Source organism: Pyrgilauda ruficollis, unplaced genomic scaffold (genome assembly GCF_017590135.1).
Source record: "Pyrgilauda ruficollis isolate IOZ18807 unplaced genomic scaffold, ASM1759013v1 scaffold15, whole genome shotgun sequence".
Taxonomy (NCBI): domain Eukaryota; kingdom Metazoa; phylum Chordata; class Aves; order Passeriformes; family Passeridae; genus Pyrgilauda; species Pyrgilauda ruficollis.
In genome coordinates, this window is record NW_024513654.1 from 2,289,868 (window position 1) to 2,307,873 (window position 18,006).

An 18,006-nucleotide genomic window follows, 5' to 3' on the forward strand; every position below is an offset into this window, starting at 1 on the left:
AAGTCACTCGAATTTTCTTGCAGCAAATCAAAGCTGAAGTGTCACGGGGTTGCTGCTGAGCAGTGAAGGTGGAGCTAATGCTCCACAGTGATATTTTGGAAGCAAAATTAAAAGATGTGTTTTAGGATGAAGAAGATCTGCAACAGCCTTCTCCTGGCTTTACAGAGCTGCCGTGGCTCCGAGATCTCCATTCCTGGCAGGACAACAAATTCTATCCTCTTTTAGGGACAGGAAAATGTCTTTGTCAAGGAAAGCACAATAATAAAATCCAGAAAACAGCAGCATCACAGTGGATGCTGGACATGGTCACCAGCCCAAGCTCACCTTGCTGCAGGAAATCTTCCCAAAAACCCAAGATGGCTCCAAAGATACAAAAACCATAATTAAGATGATACAATTATGATCAACAAGATAATTATGTCAGTGCTGGAAATCATTATTCCAACTCTAGACCCCAGGAGGGATTAATCATGACCCATATAAATGGAAGGAGTGCTCAAAAAAGCAGCAGACGGATTTGGAAGGGCTGGGACACCTCACACCTACATCTCAACACTGGCAGCTTCACCAGGCGCTTCTCAGAATCCCAGCATGGTTTGGGTTGGAAAGACCTTAAATCCCATCCCATTCCCACCCCTGCCATGGCCAGGGACACCTTCCACTGTCCCAGGTGCTCCCAGCCCCAGTGTCCCACCTGGCCTTGGGCACTGCCAGGGATCCAGGGGCAGCCACAGCTGCTCTGGGAATTCCATCCCAGCCCCTCCCCACCCTCACAGGGAACAATTCCTTCCCAATAGCCCATCTAATCCTGCTCTCCTTCCATGACTTTTCCATCACAAATGATCACAGATTGCAGAAATTAAGGAGAAAAGCAGATAATGAAATCTAGTGGGCTGCCCCAACTGCTCACCAGCTCTCACAACCACACCATTATCAATATTCCACCAATGCCAGGGACATGTCTAACTCCAAAGGCTGGCAGAAAACCACCTGCTATGGGGTGGAAACCACCAAGGGAAAAGAGCACCTGCTGAAGAATATTCCTTAAAGGAATCTCAGCTCTTTGAATAAGAAAATACCCTGTTATTTCAAACACAGTCAAGTATATTCATTTCCCTCCCAGGTGCAGTTAATTTGACAGGTACAATGCTAAAGTAAAAATCCTGCAAGGTCTTTCCTGAAAAGGTCAGTACATTATGCAACAAGGTTTTATGGACAGCAAAAAAAAAAAAAATCCCTCCAACTACAGAAATTTTGGATGATTTATCAATGTACATTTGTGTCTTTTATTCCCAGATGAAGAGCAAACTTTGGGGCACACGAGTTAATTTTGAGAGCTGGTTCCTAAGGAAGTTCCAAGCTTTGAAAATTGTTATCCTTGGTCTATACATGGGGAATAGTGGGAGGTTTTTCTACACAGAGAAATATTCAGCACCAAAGAAAAACAAAATTGCTCCCATTTGAAGTCTTATTGCATTCCAGCCCTGAATTAAATTATTTGATTGTTCAAGCTGCATGTCTGGACTCTTAAACTTTCTAAGTAAGCACAGAGTCCTGTAGGAAGTGCATTAATAGTCAGGAAAAGTAGCAGCAATTCCTTCTAATCCAAGCTTTTTGTACTGTTCAAACTCTTCTTGAAACAATGCATCCCTTGGCCTCCTAAAACATAATTGAATTTCAAACACTTCCTTCATCCCATTTGCAATTTGGAAATGTAAACCAGTTACCCTATTCCACTAAAACATAGACTGAGGAAATATTTAAGTGATCAAGGCCCCAGTTATAAACTTGGATTTTCAACTAACATCCACTAATCATAAAATTGAGTGGTTAAGTTTGGTAAAAAACCTTTAAGGTCATTGAGTCCTACCCTCAACCCACCTTGTTCCAGATGTTTTTGGAACACTTCCAGGGATGAAGACTCCACCATTTCCCTGGGGAGTGCTTGACAACCCCTTCCATGAAAGAGTTTTCCTTAATCTCCAATCTAAATCCCCCCTGGAGCATTTTAAGGCCATGAATAATGTCTTTGAACACTGAATTAACACAGGCTTGAACCCACAAAGGGATCTGGGAAACGAAATGATGATTTTAAAGCTTTTTTCTGCTCCTTCCGCCCCAGTCCCAAAGATTTAATAACACCTGATAAGCTGTGAAACTGGGGTGCCCTGCTTTTCCTGCAGTTTGCAATCCAGAATCTTTGCCATCCTTCTGGCCTCTTTTCCCCTGTTATGAAAACTACCCCTCATCCAGCAGGAGCTCGGGATGGATTTTAAATCAGAGCTTTTGCACTTGCACTCATCTGATGGATGCGACTTGACTGGTCAATTATGTAAGTGCAAAGAGCCTATTTTCATACATTTATTAAAACCATCCTGCTTTTGTTTCCATAAGCCTGCCTCGAACCCAGCACAATATCACCATTAAGCCAAATTTCCATAAGCTAAACCCAGATTTTAGTGTGGCTTTGGGTGACTTGTCAGGAAGAATAAACTCAGGGGCTGCTTGCGAAGGTCCCGAGCTCCGCAGAAGTTGCTGCGGTTCCCGACGCACGTCAGGGTTTGCCCACTGCTGATGGATGGTCACAAACATCACTGGAGGTAATTCTGAGAGCACAGCACGGATCTGACAGGTACTGCTATGACAACCAGGCAGCAGAACTGCCTACATTTCCCTGGAAGCTCCAAAAATAAACATTCCAGGACATGTTTATCCCGAGCGGCTCCCCCGTCCTTTGTCCTCCTCTTTGCAAGGCTTTTGTTTGGCTTTTCACACAGAAAATTCATTGAGATTCTGGGCTGGGTTTGGGTGGGGTTGAGGGAATTTTCTTCATGGAGGGTGTGGGGTGGTGGTTTGGATTTGTGCTGGGAACGGGGGACATAATACAGGAATATTTCTGTGGCTGCTGAGCAGAGTTTGGGGCTGTGACAATTCCCTGAGGAGCTTTTCCAGTGCCCAGCCACCCTTTGGGAAGAATCTTCTGCTATCCAACCTAACCCTCCCTGACACAATAGGTAACACCCTCTGGTGTTATTCCCTCGCCAGAGTTATTTCCTCTGGGAAAAAAAAAAAACAAAACCAAAAAACAATAGAGACAAGAACCCTCATTTTCACTGAGAGCATCTCGTCCCTTTCTCTCTGACTTCAAAAGGCAAAACAAACAGGTATTTTATGTAAATGTGGACATTAGAAACAAAAAATAGAACAGCAAACATCAAATTCCTTTTTCATAGGCAACTCAGCTTCCACTGGCACAGCTGCAGATGAAAGTAGCAGTTACAAATTAATATATCATAAGGTCTTACCAAAGGAACTGAATTGTCTCAAATGCCAAAAGTAAGACCAAAGACTAAATTATTTTCATTTACGGAACCGCAGGGAGGAATTGCTTTCATGTTCTGAGTTATGTGTTTAGGAGGAACCTAAGTTTAGCTTGTCAGCTTCTGACAAAAGTTAACAACAATTTCTAAAACATTTCGGAATCATTTTGAAACATGGTTTCAATGGGGGAAATGGAAACAAGACAAAATCACAAAATCCCTGCCTTTTTCTGTAACTGCTTTTATAGTTCCAACTCCTTGTATGTGTTTTCCTGGAGATGCCTGGAATGAAGAATCTGCCTCCAAAGCTCTTCCCAACCCTAGCCAGAAACACAGGAAAACTCCCTGACTGCTTAAAACTGTTAAGTACAGATATTATGGCTTGAATTTCCTGAAAATGTGGGCACAGAAAACCCTACAACAGCTGGAATTTTATGGTGGACAAGTATCCTAAAAGGAATTATGAGACATTTTCATCTCCTCCTTACAAGGAGCTGTTTCAAAAGTGCATTTAATGGCCCCTTATCCATCTCTCTCATCCCTCAGTGGTTTTTTCCATCTCCTTTCCTTGAATATTGTTGTTTACAGTAAACCAGGGGCTGATCTGAACCAAAATTTGGAAGTGAAAGGAAAAGCCGCTGCATCAGTTTAAATATTCCCTTCCTTTACCCCCAAAATGCTGATCAGCCACCTGCAAACCAGTGTCACCTTGAACACATTGGTGGCAATTCCATCAAATTGGTAACACCAACACCTTGGGCTCTGAATCAACAAACTGCTTTGCTAAAATGAGAATTTTAATACATCAAACAAGTCAGTAAATAAAGTATTTTATAAAAAAAAAATGAAGACTTCTCTTGTTAGATATGAAGATTTCTTGTGTTCATTTTGGCATGAAAGGTGGGAACACAGCGTGGCTCCCTGAGGTGTTGGAACAAAGGCATGGGATGTGAACTTGGGATGTGATCCTGAACTTGGGATGTGATCCTGAGCCTGGTACAGCAAAACTGGGAGGTAGAAAGGAGAGAGGACACTGATGTTTTCATGGAGCAAAAACAGGCAGGCAAAGTTTCAGAATAATTTCTATCACTATTAAAGAGTGTGCAGAATTTTTATATATTTCGTATATATATTTTTTTTTCTAGATATTTATCCCACTGGTGAAGGTCAAAAAATAGAACACTAAATTTGAACTAAACGTATATTTGCAAATATTTCCTGTAATCCATTGTTCACATGCATTTCTCCATTTCCCCTCTTCCCCCATGGCTGTAACTTAATCTCATCCAGAATATTTGAAGCCACTGCCTAATCCAGAGTATTTTAATTTGGAAGCAAAACCCTGAATGGAGAGGAGCTTTAGGAGAAACCTCCTAAAGGACTGATCTAATTAGAGCTTGATTTTCCAGCTATTTTTATTCTTATTCCCATTGTTTCACACTACCAGATACATTCCATGAAGGAAACAAATGAAATTATGGATACATTTAAAATTTAGTTCCCTCGATTTGGTTGATGACACAGAAACTGCCCAAGGAGGTGCTTTCAGAAGAGACACAAAACTGCACATTCAGAGTTGTTTCTACAGAGGGGATGCCACAGCTTCAAAAGACAAAATTTGTTCTTAAATTTCATCTGGTTTTCTTCAGTAAAACTTTATAAGGGTGGACATAAATGGAGCAGATGGACAAAACAAACAAGGTATTTTACAATGCAGCTTTCTGGGCTAGGAAACCACGTTAACTCCAACAGGAAAAATGAAAAGCAGGGAAATCAACTGAGAAGAACTTCTGAAGGAGCTGGTGCAATGGGAATGAAAGAATGAGGGAATTAGGGATGGACAACCCCCCTTAGGACATCTGAAGATCCTCTTCAACACCAAAACCACTGGGAAATGTTTTTGTTTTTAACGTTAAATACTACTCAGATACTCTGCAGGCACTGAGGGGAGACAGGAAGAATCAAAGATCATCAACACATCCCATTTCTGCTTCTTCAGGACTTCATGTTCAGCATGGGAAAAAACAAGACTATTTTTAAGGATAAAAATTCCAAGTCTCTGTTCTAAATGTGAACTATCATGCTTTGAATTGCTCCAAATTTTCCATGAGGAACTGCCTGGGGGAAGGATACCTTTGTGCTTTAAGAAAAAAAACATGGACAGGGAAAGGTTCTTTTTGTACCTTTGCTCTTTCGATTGTTTGGCCAGATTTTCCCAGTGCCAAATAAAACCCAAGGTGAAATCCCTACCCGAGTGAACACTGAGAGGTCATCTGGCAATAATGTGAAGAGAACAAAATTCCAGACTGGTTTGGGTGGGAATGGACCTTAAATCCCATCCATTCCACCTCTGCCATAGCAGGAACACCTTCCCCTGTCCCAGGTGCTCCCAGCCCCAGTGTCCAGCCTGGCCTTGGGCACTGCCAGGGATCCAGGGGCAGCCACAGCTGCTCTGGGCACCCTGTGCCAGGGCTGCCCACCCTGCCAGGGAACAATTCCTTCCCAAAATCCCACCCAAATCTACCCATTGTCAGCTTAAAGTCATTCTCTGTGTCCTGTCCCTCCATGCCTTGTCCCCAGTCCCTCTCCAGCTCTCCTGGAGCCCCTCCAGGCCCTGGCAGGGCTCTGAGCTCTCCCTGGAGCTGCTCCTCTCCAGGTGAGCCCCCAAGGTGTGCCAGCCTGGTTCCAGAGGGGCTCCAGCCCTGGAGCAGCTCCGTGGCCTCCTCTGGATCCTGTCCATGAGCTCATTGTCCCTCCTGTGCTGGGCTGACACAAGGAACACTCCCTACAGTATTGACCACACTGTAATTGCCCTGTCTCCACTTAGCAAGGCCAGTTAAGGCATTAAGAATGTCCAAACACAAACCTTCCCACTCCTGGTTCAATCTCTCCCAAACTTCAGGAACCCCAGAGTTCTGTTCACAGTTAACACACGCTGGGAGGGATTCCCAACATCTCCAACACAGTTCCCAATGGACTTGGAGTTGCTGAAGCAAAACCACCTCCAAGATTAATAAAAAAAGAAATAAATCCAAAGGGGTTCAGATGTTCCTCATCAGCTCTCAATGTGCTCCTTTTTTCAAACACCAGGTGCTTCCCAAGCATTCCAAACCAGCAGGAAGAACCCAAGGATGGCTCAGTCTCCTGACTCCTATTTATACAGAACAGATTTTATTAGGGAGTTAAGGAGACTTCAGAAGCCAAGATTAAAGTTATGGTGCATTTTTATAAGGAGAGCAGGAGCTGTGGTTCAGGATTTTATATAAGGAAACGCTGACAACTTTACAGCCATGGTAGCTTCCAGTAAATGCAGAAGAGATTTCTCCAGGCAACTGGTAAATATAATGTTTTTCCCTTATACTTTCATCTCAGTACACATAAAAGCATTTGACACACTTAATAAAATGTCACCAGCATAAACCACTGCACAAAGGAATGCTAAATAATGACAGAACTGCAATTATTGGGGGAAAAATGAGCATCAGGAACATTTTCAGACTCTCTCTACATTACTGGTGTGATGGAATTTGGATTTAAAAGCTTCCTTAATTTTTCTTGTAACACCAATGAAAACATTCCTGGACATACAATTCCATACAACAACACGTAATGTGAGGTCATATGCAAAGCATGCAGTTCACCCTCCAAAGAATAAACTGAGTTACTTTAAGATATGGAGAGAATTTTACTGCACCTGCAGTTGGCTCCAAAATCCAGGTTCTCAAACTGACACCACCCTAAATTTTAGGTGGACTCCAAGAGCCATAAAGCAGGCCACTACAACACTCCTGCAGAGCCAATTTTTCAATAATTCTTTGCATCAGAGGAGGAGGAGAAGGCAGGGCAGGCTGGCTGCAGCTGCTGTTTCCAGGCAACCCCGGAGTTGTGCCGGAGCCGCCGGCTCGGGAGAGCTCTGGAGCTTCTCCCTCTGTACTCACTTGTTCTGCATCATGTTCATGATCACCCAGTCGAAGGGATAGACGTTCTTCCCAATGAGGTTCTTGAACATGATGAATGTCTCCATCAGGAAATCCTAAAAGAAGAGATAATATTTGGAGGCAATCAGACCGAGAAGCTCCAAGGGGTGGTGGCGGTTATTGATGACTGCACTCCAAAGGGGTCTTTGTGTTCCTCAAAAAGCTGTTTTTCATAAAAAACACACCCAAATCCTACTCAAGCACATTTATACACGATGCCCATAAATCCTACAGTAATTCCATTTCAGAAATTATAACAACAGTAATCTCACATTTAAGCAACCCATGGGATTCATCAAGGCCAAGCAATGGTTCACCAGTAATCCAAAAGGAGTTTTTACTGGAAAAAACATCTTTTTTTCCATACTATGGACAAAACCTCCCAGTTCCTTCATGTATTGTGACACACCTGTCATGACACACCCTTGAGAAGCTGACAAAAGCACACTGGTTCATGGAAAGAGGAAAAAAACAAAGCTAAATATTTATTTTTAACTCTTAGGACTGCACAAAAAATACTCCCTGGAGTCAGGTGATTAATAATCCCTCCATTCATGGATATTCTCCAGAAATTAAGATTATTTATGTATTAAAATAAAAACATCTTCCAGCTCAAATCATCACCTCCACCTGGGGCAATGGACAAAAATGGTTTGGACATCCCAGAATTGGGAGGAACTCTCCCTAAAGGGAGCAGCAAGAATTGCTTCTGCAAGTGAAAGGCTGCCCAAGAACAAGTTAATTTAACAGCATAAACCAATTTATTTCCACACAGCTATAAACACACAGTTCTTTGGACCAGAAACTTTGTGTACTTTACAGTGTAAATCATCTCCTACAATTTGGCAATCTGTAATTGCTATCTAACAATTTCAGTAATATCAAATGCTGCGAGAAAGATAAAGGGGAAAAGAGAACTGCATGCAGAAAGTCCTTGATCCACTTCACACAGAGATAAAAATGAACTTTTATTCCAAGGTTAGAATATCTTCCCTTTGATACAGTTTCTCAGCAATGGTATTTATCTGGTCTATCTTTAAAATGTCAAATGCCTACAAAAAAATCCCCAATATGTTCCATCAACTGGACTTTTAGCTAAGACTGGTTTCTGTATAACCTTTTCAGTGAGAAACCAATCTGAAGTCCTTGCTCTCATCAGTCTTTCTTCAGCTCTGAGAGCCAGGATCTTCAGCAGATTTACCTTTTAATCCACTGCTCTGTTCAAATGTTTTCCTGGCTCAGAAATTGCCCATCAGTGGATGCAGGGAGCTGCACAGTTCCTGAGGACACGGCTTGGAGATCAAGAACCCCAGAATTCCTGGTTTGGGTGGGAAGGACCTTAAAGCCCTTGTTCCACATCTTCCACTGTCCCAGGCTGTTCCAAGTCCCAGTGTCCAACCTGGCCTTGGGCACTGCCAGGGATCCAGGGGCCATTCCCTGTGTCCTGTCCCCCCAGGCCCTGGTAAATATTCTCTCTCTCTCCATGTTTTCTATTTCACAAAGCAAGGTGAAATTTCCCCTCTCTGGAGCCATCCCAGACCCACCTGGACCCTGCCCTGGCAGGATTTGGACTGGGTGATTTCCAGAGGTCCCTTCCAACCCCAGCTATTTTGGGATTCTGGGAACTTCCAGGGTACTGGGCTCCACCATGTGCAGAACATGCCTGGTGAAAGAGCTCCTCTGTCATTTTAGCACACAGCATCAGCAAGGATCACAGAATTCCAGAATTCTGAAGTGGGAAAAGAGCCCCAGGACCACCAAATCCAACCTGTGACTGAGCACCGCCACTGTGGTATTTTCTGAAAAATCCCTTCGCTGGGATTTCTTCTCCTGGGAAGCTGAGAGGCCTCAGAGAAAAATGGAAACAATAATTATCTGATTTGCTTCTCCCTGTTTTGCTGCTTTGGAATGTGTTTGGACATTGTTTACCAACAGGTGCATGTTTGATTGGTTTCATGTGAATTGTGTTTTTTTTATGACCAATCACAGCCAGCTGTGTCGGACTCTGAGGAGTCAGCCACGAGTTTTTATTATTCATTCTTGTTAAGCCTTCTGATGTATCCTTTCTCTATTCTTGTAGTACAGTTTAGTATAGTTTTAGTATAGCATTCTTTTAATATAATGTGGTATCATGATATAAAACATCAGCCTTCTGAGAGCATGGGGTCAGACTGATCTCTTCCCTCGTCCTGGGACCCTCACAAACACCACAGAGCATCACTGTGCCCAGCAAACAGATCCTGCTGCTTTGGCATGGAGGGACAGCAAGTCTGCAGCTGCTCCTGGTTCAGATGTCACCACTGCCACCACTCATCCCACAGCCTCTCCTCCAGCTCAGGAAAATCTGCCTTCATTTAAGAGCTCAACCTCCAGATTCCCCTGCTAATTTTTTCTGTTTTGGTGATAGAATTCCATTGATGATGATTTGGTTCCTTCCTGAGCCTGGGGGTTCTGACCTACTTTGCTGATTCAGCTCTGCATTTCCATTCCCTGATATTTACATTTTAATAACCCCACACTCACCCAGGCACTTTAAATAATGCTCTGTAACAACTGAGCTAATTATTGATTAAATAAAAGGCTCCTGATGCTCACCTGGGGTTTATGTATTCATAATATTGCTCTTTTTTCCATTTTATGGTTCTCATAGAAAAGCAAATGCTTTGGATGAATGAACCTCATTTTATGAGGAAATCTCAGGGTTTTTGAGGGGCTGGGAAAACAGGGAAGCCACCAGGACAAGAAAAAGCTACTTATTTTCAGAATAACGGGAAGCAAGACAAATATTTCTGAACATAAAAATCTGTACTAAAGGAGGAAGGGTTACAACTCCTGCTCTCTCTCCAACTACAAATACAAATCCTATTTAATAGGAAATATAATTCACAGCAGGTAAGACCCCTAAAAAGTTCTCAGGAATTTTTTTCCACTGATGGAAAGGAAACAGCCTGAGCTCAGTCTGAGATTCTCCACATGGCAGAACATTAACAGGCATTTTTTGTCAACTAAACCACATGTGTCTCAAATAAAACTATTTTTACCAAGTAAAAAGAGGAAAAAAAAATCAGTTAGTCCCAGAAATAACCTCCCTGATCTCAGATAATATTTCATCTCAGGATGACAGCAGAATCACCAATTTTGATTTTACAGAATCACAGCAGAGTTTGGGCTGGAAGGGATCTTAAAGCAAGAAATTCCTCTTTGGACAGACATTCCTTAATAAATCTAAACTCTCTATTCTGCAGAGAGGTAAAAGACTGGTTTTATTGCACTCCACCTCATCTTTTTGAAGACTTTTGAGGCCAAATATGACCATCATAATAATCTAAACCTGCCACCTACATAACACAGCCCATAAAGTTTCCTCCAGCACTTCCAGCCCTGAGCTTCCAACTCCTGCTTGAGCAAGAGCAGAAGCTCAAGGAAGATTTAAGGGTCTCCAGTGGTGAAAAAGAAACAACAGCTTAAGTTTTCCCCTTTTCTTGCCATTTTTTTTAAGAAAAAGCTTTTCATTTCTGCCTGGCTGAATTTAGTCTCAGTTCTAAATCACTGCTTTGTGATTAAACTGAATCCTCTGCAATAGGAGGTGCAGTTTTCACCTCCAACTTTGGGTTTAAAAGCAAAGATTCCTGGATTTCAGTTCTACTGGCTGAGTCAAATGAGAGTGGCACAAAAAATTGCTGGGTTAAAGAACTGGAAAAATCACAGAAAAACAAAAAGAAAGAAAATTTTGTTTACTGCCTGTAGTTTCCTTTACTCACAGGATTAACAATGCTCTGCCAATAAACCGCCACACCTTAATGAATATTATTTAAATTCAGCTCTGAGCTTTAGAGATGCCAGAGCAGGTGCAAAAAGAGGCTGAAAACTGGAACAGGACAAAGAGCTCAAACCTTGGCCAGTACAGGCAGAAAGAAGAATAACACCAATTCAACACAAACTGGGAAGTCCAAACATGAAAATTACACAAAGGAAAGACCTTGACTTGCTTTTCTCTTCCCTCTGCTATATCCACTCTTTTCAGCCCTTTATCTGCACTTAGTTTGGGAATGTTCTGCTGTCAGTACTCATCCATGTAAACGCTCCAAGATCCCAAAGGAATCCAAGTGGGAAGCAGCCTTTCCCATGCAGTGATCCTATTTCCAGCAATTTACAGCTGGACTTTGCCTTCCCCCTTTAAAAACAGCAGCTCTGAGCTCTAGAGATGCCAGAGCAGGTACAAGAGGAGGCTGAAAACAGGAACAGGGCAAAGAGCTCAAACCTTGCTCAACACAGGCAGAAAGAAGAATAACACCAATTCAAGACAAACTGGGAAGTCCAAACGTTAAATTACACAAAGGAAAGGTTCTGGCATTGTTCTGGAGGGGCTGGAGGAAGAAGAGAAGCTGAAGAAGGATCCAAGCCCAGGTGGGAGCACCCCCAGGGTGGCAGTGGGGATGGGTGATCAGTGACTGCTGGAGCTCAGCCAGGGAGCTGGGTGTCCCCTCCCAGCCCTGCCTGGCCATATGGCAGTGGCACTTTCAGGTTATTACAGAGTTATCTCCTCAGCTATAAACTCCCCTCTATTATGCTTTAATTAACTTGGGTTGTTGCCTTAGCCAGGCTACCCAATGACTCTGAGAAGACAAATTTCAATTATTATTGCTTATTTAACAACTGAGGGCATCTTTAAGGTTAAAGTGTTTTGCATAAAAGGGAAAAGGGAAAGCGAGCAGATCTCTAAGTAAAAGCTGCTTCAAGAAACAAAATCAGGACATCTGGAAGATTTAACACTGAAAGTTCCTTTCCTAAGAAAGCATTTTTACCATTCTTTTTCTTCTTTCATTACCAGATTTTAGCAATGTCTCATCACTACTATTTTTACTGCTTTGTTTTAATTGCCTTCAATCCACTGTCTCATGTTTTAAAATACTGAACAGTTCCAGCTGTACTCCTGTGCCTAAAAACACAGTGCCTAAATAATTATTTTATATTAAATTTGTAATGCCAAACACATTTTGTTCACATCTCACAAGTGCATTTAATGACCAGTAACAGCAAAATAACCCAAAAACAAGCTGAGCCATCTTATGAAGAGATAAAACAAATGAAACTCACCACAACATCCGACCTCATCTTGCCAAAAGTCTTGATTAAATGGGCATAGTGGTAATCCTCCATTTGCCTCAGGATGGCTGTCATGCAGGCCACAAAACTCCCCTGGCAAAAAGCAAAGGAAAGGAATCCATTATTTAGGATAATGCAACATAATACTGGCTATCAAAACATAATATTGCTAGAGAGAACCACAGAATGCAGTGGAGATAATTCTATCATTAAAATTCATTAATGGATATGCAAAGTTCTGTCAAGGAAACAAAAAAAACCCATCTAAAAAAGTTTCCAGTTTCCAATTTCATGGGTTTATCACCGAAGCTTTTGCGACGTATTCTTCATCTAAAAATTGCTCAGACATTAAAATGTCTGCAAGGTAATAAACAGCACTCCTAAAAATATCACACAATATCAGCATTTGCATTTGGAAAGTCAATATTCTGCTCAAGAAAGAAATCTTTTCAAAATTATCATATTGAGCACTGAGCTAAACCAACCCCAAGTTTTCATTTCGCTGCGTGGTATTTTCAGATACAGTGAAGCTTAAAAAAACACCACCAAAATCCAGTGAATTCCATCAAACCAGAAGAGCAGCACCATCCAGATCTCTCTCAAAGCACAGAAAGAGTGAAAAGGGACCAAAGGAAAGTTGAGTTTTTCCTTCTGGTGGGTGAAAGGGATGTAGTAACAATCCAACCCATTCCCAAGGCTCCTAGAAGCAGTAAAATCCCATAAATGGAGCTTCTTGTCCATCCTCCCTCTCTGCCTATCTGCTAAAAGCCTATTGATGATGTCCACGTCTCTTTTGGTCCTTAATGCAGGAGTAAAAACATTAAAAATTGGTAAAACCCCCAAAAGAATGACTTAGAAAAGAAGTGATTCTTTCTGTGGTTTGATAGAATTGCAAATCCCCCTTTCTGTGCTGTTTTCCAGGTTATTCCACGCCACAGCCCAGGAGAACACTCAGTAATTTTCTCTTCATAAAGGTCTTTATTGTTACCTTTAAGTTAGCATTAATTTCAATTTAAAATCTTTATTTCCACATCAATCCAAGTAATTGAGATTAAACCTGAAACGACACCAGGTCACCTGCATGTGCTCTGAGCCCTCTTATTTACAGAATTTACAACTTAACCTTAAATTCCACCTGATCAGCACTCCTGGAATTTGCTTTTCTCCTGCATGAAGCTGAGATCTAAACTCCTACAGGAGTGATTTTGTCCATGTGGGAATACTGGATTTTCCAGAGGATGCCAAGGTACTTGATGGGAGCTCTGTGGCACCTGCAAACTCCATGAATATGGAAGGAAAGTCCACCTGAGCTGCTGTTCTGGGACATCAAAAGAACTTTCTAACAAGAACAGAATCTGGGACTCTACAAAGACAACATTTCCTACTATGAAATGGAAATAAGACAGGACCATCTCAAAAACCCAAACATTAATTGTCAAATCAGTGCCTAACGAGCTCCTGGCACAGCAAACACTGGGCTTGATAGGAGCCAATAGGAGAGCTGGTTAAAAACCTGGAATGGCTGCTGGAGTTAAAAATAAATATAAGAAGCAAATAGAAATGGAACACAAACAGGGGGGGATTCTGTAGTGCTGTAAGTTTTAGTTAGAATGACAGAAACTTGTTAAATTTTGTCTTTTCAGCTCAGGCTGAGCCCCCACAGTGGTGCTGAGCAGACTGGGTGATGGTCTTTAAACAGTCATTAACACTTCTTCCTGTTTTCCTGCATAAAAATAATGATTCATGCTCATCTTGGTGTTTATCATGGTAATAAAAACCCTTCCTTTGATACAGAATTGTTCCTTGAAGCCAACACTGCATCACACACACACATCCCTGCTCCAAGACCGATCTGCAGATCCCCACCTGCAAACCACTGCTCAAGGACCTGCCAGGAAGGAGAATCTGTTTAACATTAGGAGCAAAGTACAACTACCAGTCACCATTTTCTTTGTGAGGTATCACTTGCAGCCAGCACGCTCTTAATTACAATGCTAATAAAGGTTTGTAATTATTTAGAGGCAATATTTGAACTCTAGGTGTTTTTAATAACCTCTAACTAGTTAGCAATAGCGAACAGCATGATTAGATTTTAATCTTAAGTTGATTTTTTTATCTTTAGTTGTATTTGGAGATCATTGTCATCATCTACAGACCAGCACTGGAAGCAATATATAGAAAAAAGGTACCTAATTCTCTAAAAAATCAATTTCAATTTGAGCCATAGGAATAATTGCAAAGCTGTGTTTACCCAGCCAGTCCTGCAAGGGGTTTCCATTGTTCTGGGCACTTCTCAGCCATTTATTCACTGAAATAGTTGCAGACTTTACCCTGGAACTCTTTCCCTACTGCAAAGCTCAGAAATGAGCTGGTCACACAGAGAGGAAGATCATTAAAGAATATCCACTAGAGAAGCATTTTGCCAGCAGTTTACTGCAATTCCTGCCTCTCCTGGATTGTTTCTTCCCAAACCAGGGGCACTGAGGGTCCCCCTGGGCCAGCAGGGCTGGGAAGTGCCCAGTGGGAAAGGCCCTGGGGGTGCCAGACCTGGGAACAAACCCAGCTGTGCCCAAGTGTGCCAGAGGCCACTGGCACCTGGATTGGAGCAGGAATTGTGTCACCACAGGCAGCAGGAATTGTCCCGTGTGCTGGCACTGCTGAGGGACCTCAGATCCTGGGGACAGTTTGGATCCCTCAGGACAAGAGGGACACTGAGGGGCTGAGGGGTGTCCAGGGAAGGGATCAGAGCTGGGAAGGGGCTGGAGAATTCCTGAGGAGCTGGGAAGGGGCTCAGCCTGGAGCACAGGAGGCTCAGGGGGCCCTTGTGGCTCTGCACAGCTCCTGCCAGGAGGGGACAGCCGGGGGGTCGGGCTGTGCTCCAGGGAACAGGGACAGGAGCAGAGGGAACGGCCTCAGGCTGGGCCAGGCCAGCTCAGGGTGGATTTTGGGAATAATTTCCTCATGGAAGGGTTTGTCCAGGCCTGGCACAGCTGTCCAGGGCAGTGGTGAGTCCCCATCCCTGGAGGGATTTAAAATCCATGTGGATGTGGCACTTGGGGACATGGGGCAGTGGTGGCCTTGGCAGTGCTGGGCTGGGTTAGGTTAGGGTTAGGTGCAAGGCTGGACTTGATGATCTCAGAGATGTTTTCCAACCTTGATGATTCCACGATTCTCTTCTATGTTTGAAGTATTCCCAAAGCAAAGTCACCGGGTCCAGGATACCTGCCCAAAGGGAAGCCACATCCAGCTCCCAAGCAGGATGAGTGAAAATTCTGCTCCATTAAAAGAAAACAAACCTAAAGCCAACACCAAAGCATTTTTTTAAAGGATTCCTGATTATTTAGAAACACTTTTTATATTTTAAAAAATGAAGATGCTATTCCAAACTGTGAAATAACTTTCTGATTTCTGTAAAATTCAGTTCTGAGGGAAAGCTTGAAGAAGCACAGGAATGCTCCAAAATTACTTATTTTCCTAAATCACTTTTAAAATAAAACATTCAATGTTCAAATGTCTCTTGAACAGAAACAAGAAGGGAAATTGTAGTTTGAAATAATCCCCACAAGTAATAGTAACACTGAGAAATTCCAGAATGAGAAGAGAATTCCCTGAAGGAGAGACCACACATGCCAACACTTGTCTCCCTCAGGGATAAAAGATCCTGATTTAAATAGGCATGTCCATTTTCTCCCAGTGAAATACTTAAATTGAAATATTAAGCTCTTTATGTATAGTGAGAAAATCTAGAGAAATCAAACCTACACTCAGCTAAGTCATGTCTTACTAAAATGTCCCTGTTACCATGGTCAGGAATAGATGCAAAAGTCTAAGTTTCATTTATTTTTTCCATTAAATTTTCCTTACATTGCCTTAAAAGATTACACAGCTAAATAAATAAATGGATGAATGTATAATAAAAAAAAAACCGCAAACAAAATCACTTGAATTAATTCACTACGTTTTGCCTTTCATAACATTTCCATAGAATTTACTTTGTTGGAAAGAATTTAAGTCCCTCACAATTCCCAGAGAGTTTGTAAGGATAAAAAATTGAAGTTTTCTCTCCGCTTACAACTTGTATTCTCTCTATATTAGCAACAAATAAAGAACTAAAAATCAATTGTTATCAATTCTAGAAGCCACTCATTAAATTGTCACTGCTTACAGACTCACAAGATAAAAATCCAACTTCAAAATATCCCAAATTTCATCTTTTTGCCATGAGAAAATGTAAAATCCAATTTGTCTGCAGACAAGTTCGCTCACTTTAATAACACTATTTTATGTAATTTATAGTATAAAGGTATTACAAAATCCAGCATGAATAAGGGAGAGGATCTTCCATCATCTGTTCTCTTCAAGAATGTTTTATATTATAAAATAGATAAAGATATGGATGGAAGTTTCAGCTTCCAGGGCATCCTGATAGGAGTTTGATTCCTGAAGCTTTTCCCAGGAGCATCACACCAGGAAGGGCAGGAGGAAGACCCAGAACAAAGCAGAATCCGCCCCTAAGGCACACGAATTTCTCTCTGTGTATAACAATTCATACATGTATTTCTCACAGTATCAAAATAAACATTTCTTTTCTCGTAATAGAAAATCCCACAGTAAATTCAGCAGCACCTTCAGAGGCAAAATTATTTTGTGGCTACAGCAGCAGGATAAAAACAAGTGCAAAACGTTCCCATTTATCACATTTTTTACTGAATACACAGAATATTCCATTTCCTTAGGCCAAACCCTGCCTCTTGAACAAGAGAATAAAACATGTGAGCCTTTTTCCTTGCAGGAACAGAAGTTCACACCTGCAATAATGGCAGTGATAAATATCTGGGCAGTCTCCTGCTGCCACAAACATTCATTTGAAGCATCTTTTTGCCAATCAAGATGCAGTAAGGTATTTTCAGTGACAAATTTTGCTTCCAGAGCTCCTGGAAAAGATGCGAAACCTCCTTTACCTGATGTGACTTAAGGAGTTCAGAGCCTCCCTAAGCAGCAAAACCGATTTTAGGTCAAGCCAGGAAAAGTCCATGCAGAATGCAGAGCTCTGACATGGGAGTTTAGAAGTGAAAATCAGTTTATTTAGTCTTCAAACCTTGTTATTCCCAATAAGTACTTTACAGATCCTGATTTGATCTCTGACAATTCTGTCTCAGTCAACAGAAAACTTGTTTTAAAAGGAAAACTTTTCCAGCACTGAGTCCCTGCAGGAGTGGATGCAGGGAAAGCCCTTTGGGAAGGAAAGCAAAGGGGTTTTCACAGAGATCACAACCAGAACCCAGCCCTGACTGTGGCCTTGGCATCTGAAAGAGCTGACAAGAAAGATGGAGAGAAAATTGACACAGGGAATGGCTTCCACTGCCAGAGGGCACAGAAAGATGGGATATTGGGAGGAAATCCTTCCCTGGGAGAGTGGGGAGGGGCTGGGACAGAATTCCCAGAGCAGCTGGGGCTGCCCCTGGATCCCTGGCAGTGCCCAAGGCCAGGCTGGACACTGGGGCTGGAGCACCTGGGACAGGGGAAGGTGGGGATGGAATGCCATGGGATGCCATGGGATGGGATGCCATGGGATGGGATGCCATGGGACGAGCTTTGAGGTT

The 18,006-nt window shown here is 42.3% G+C and overlaps 1 protein-coding gene across 2 annotated transcripts in view; it reads right to left on the reverse strand.

Moving 5' to 3' along the window:
• Positions 1-18,006, reverse strand: part of DOCK1 (dedicator of cytokinesis 1) — a 266,436-nt gene that overhangs the window by 104,021 nt on the left and 144,409 nt on the right. For both annotated transcript variants that reach the window (XM_041461037.1, XM_041461036.1), the window contains exons 28-29: positions 12,395-12,496; positions 7,259-7,353 (exon numbers count right to left, since the gene is read on the reverse strand). In XM_041461037.1, coding sequence (XP_041316971.1) covers positions 7,259-7,353; positions 12,395-12,496 — 197 coding nt within the window. The remainder of the gene's footprint in view (positions 1-7,258; positions 7,354-12,394; positions 12,497-18,006) is intronic.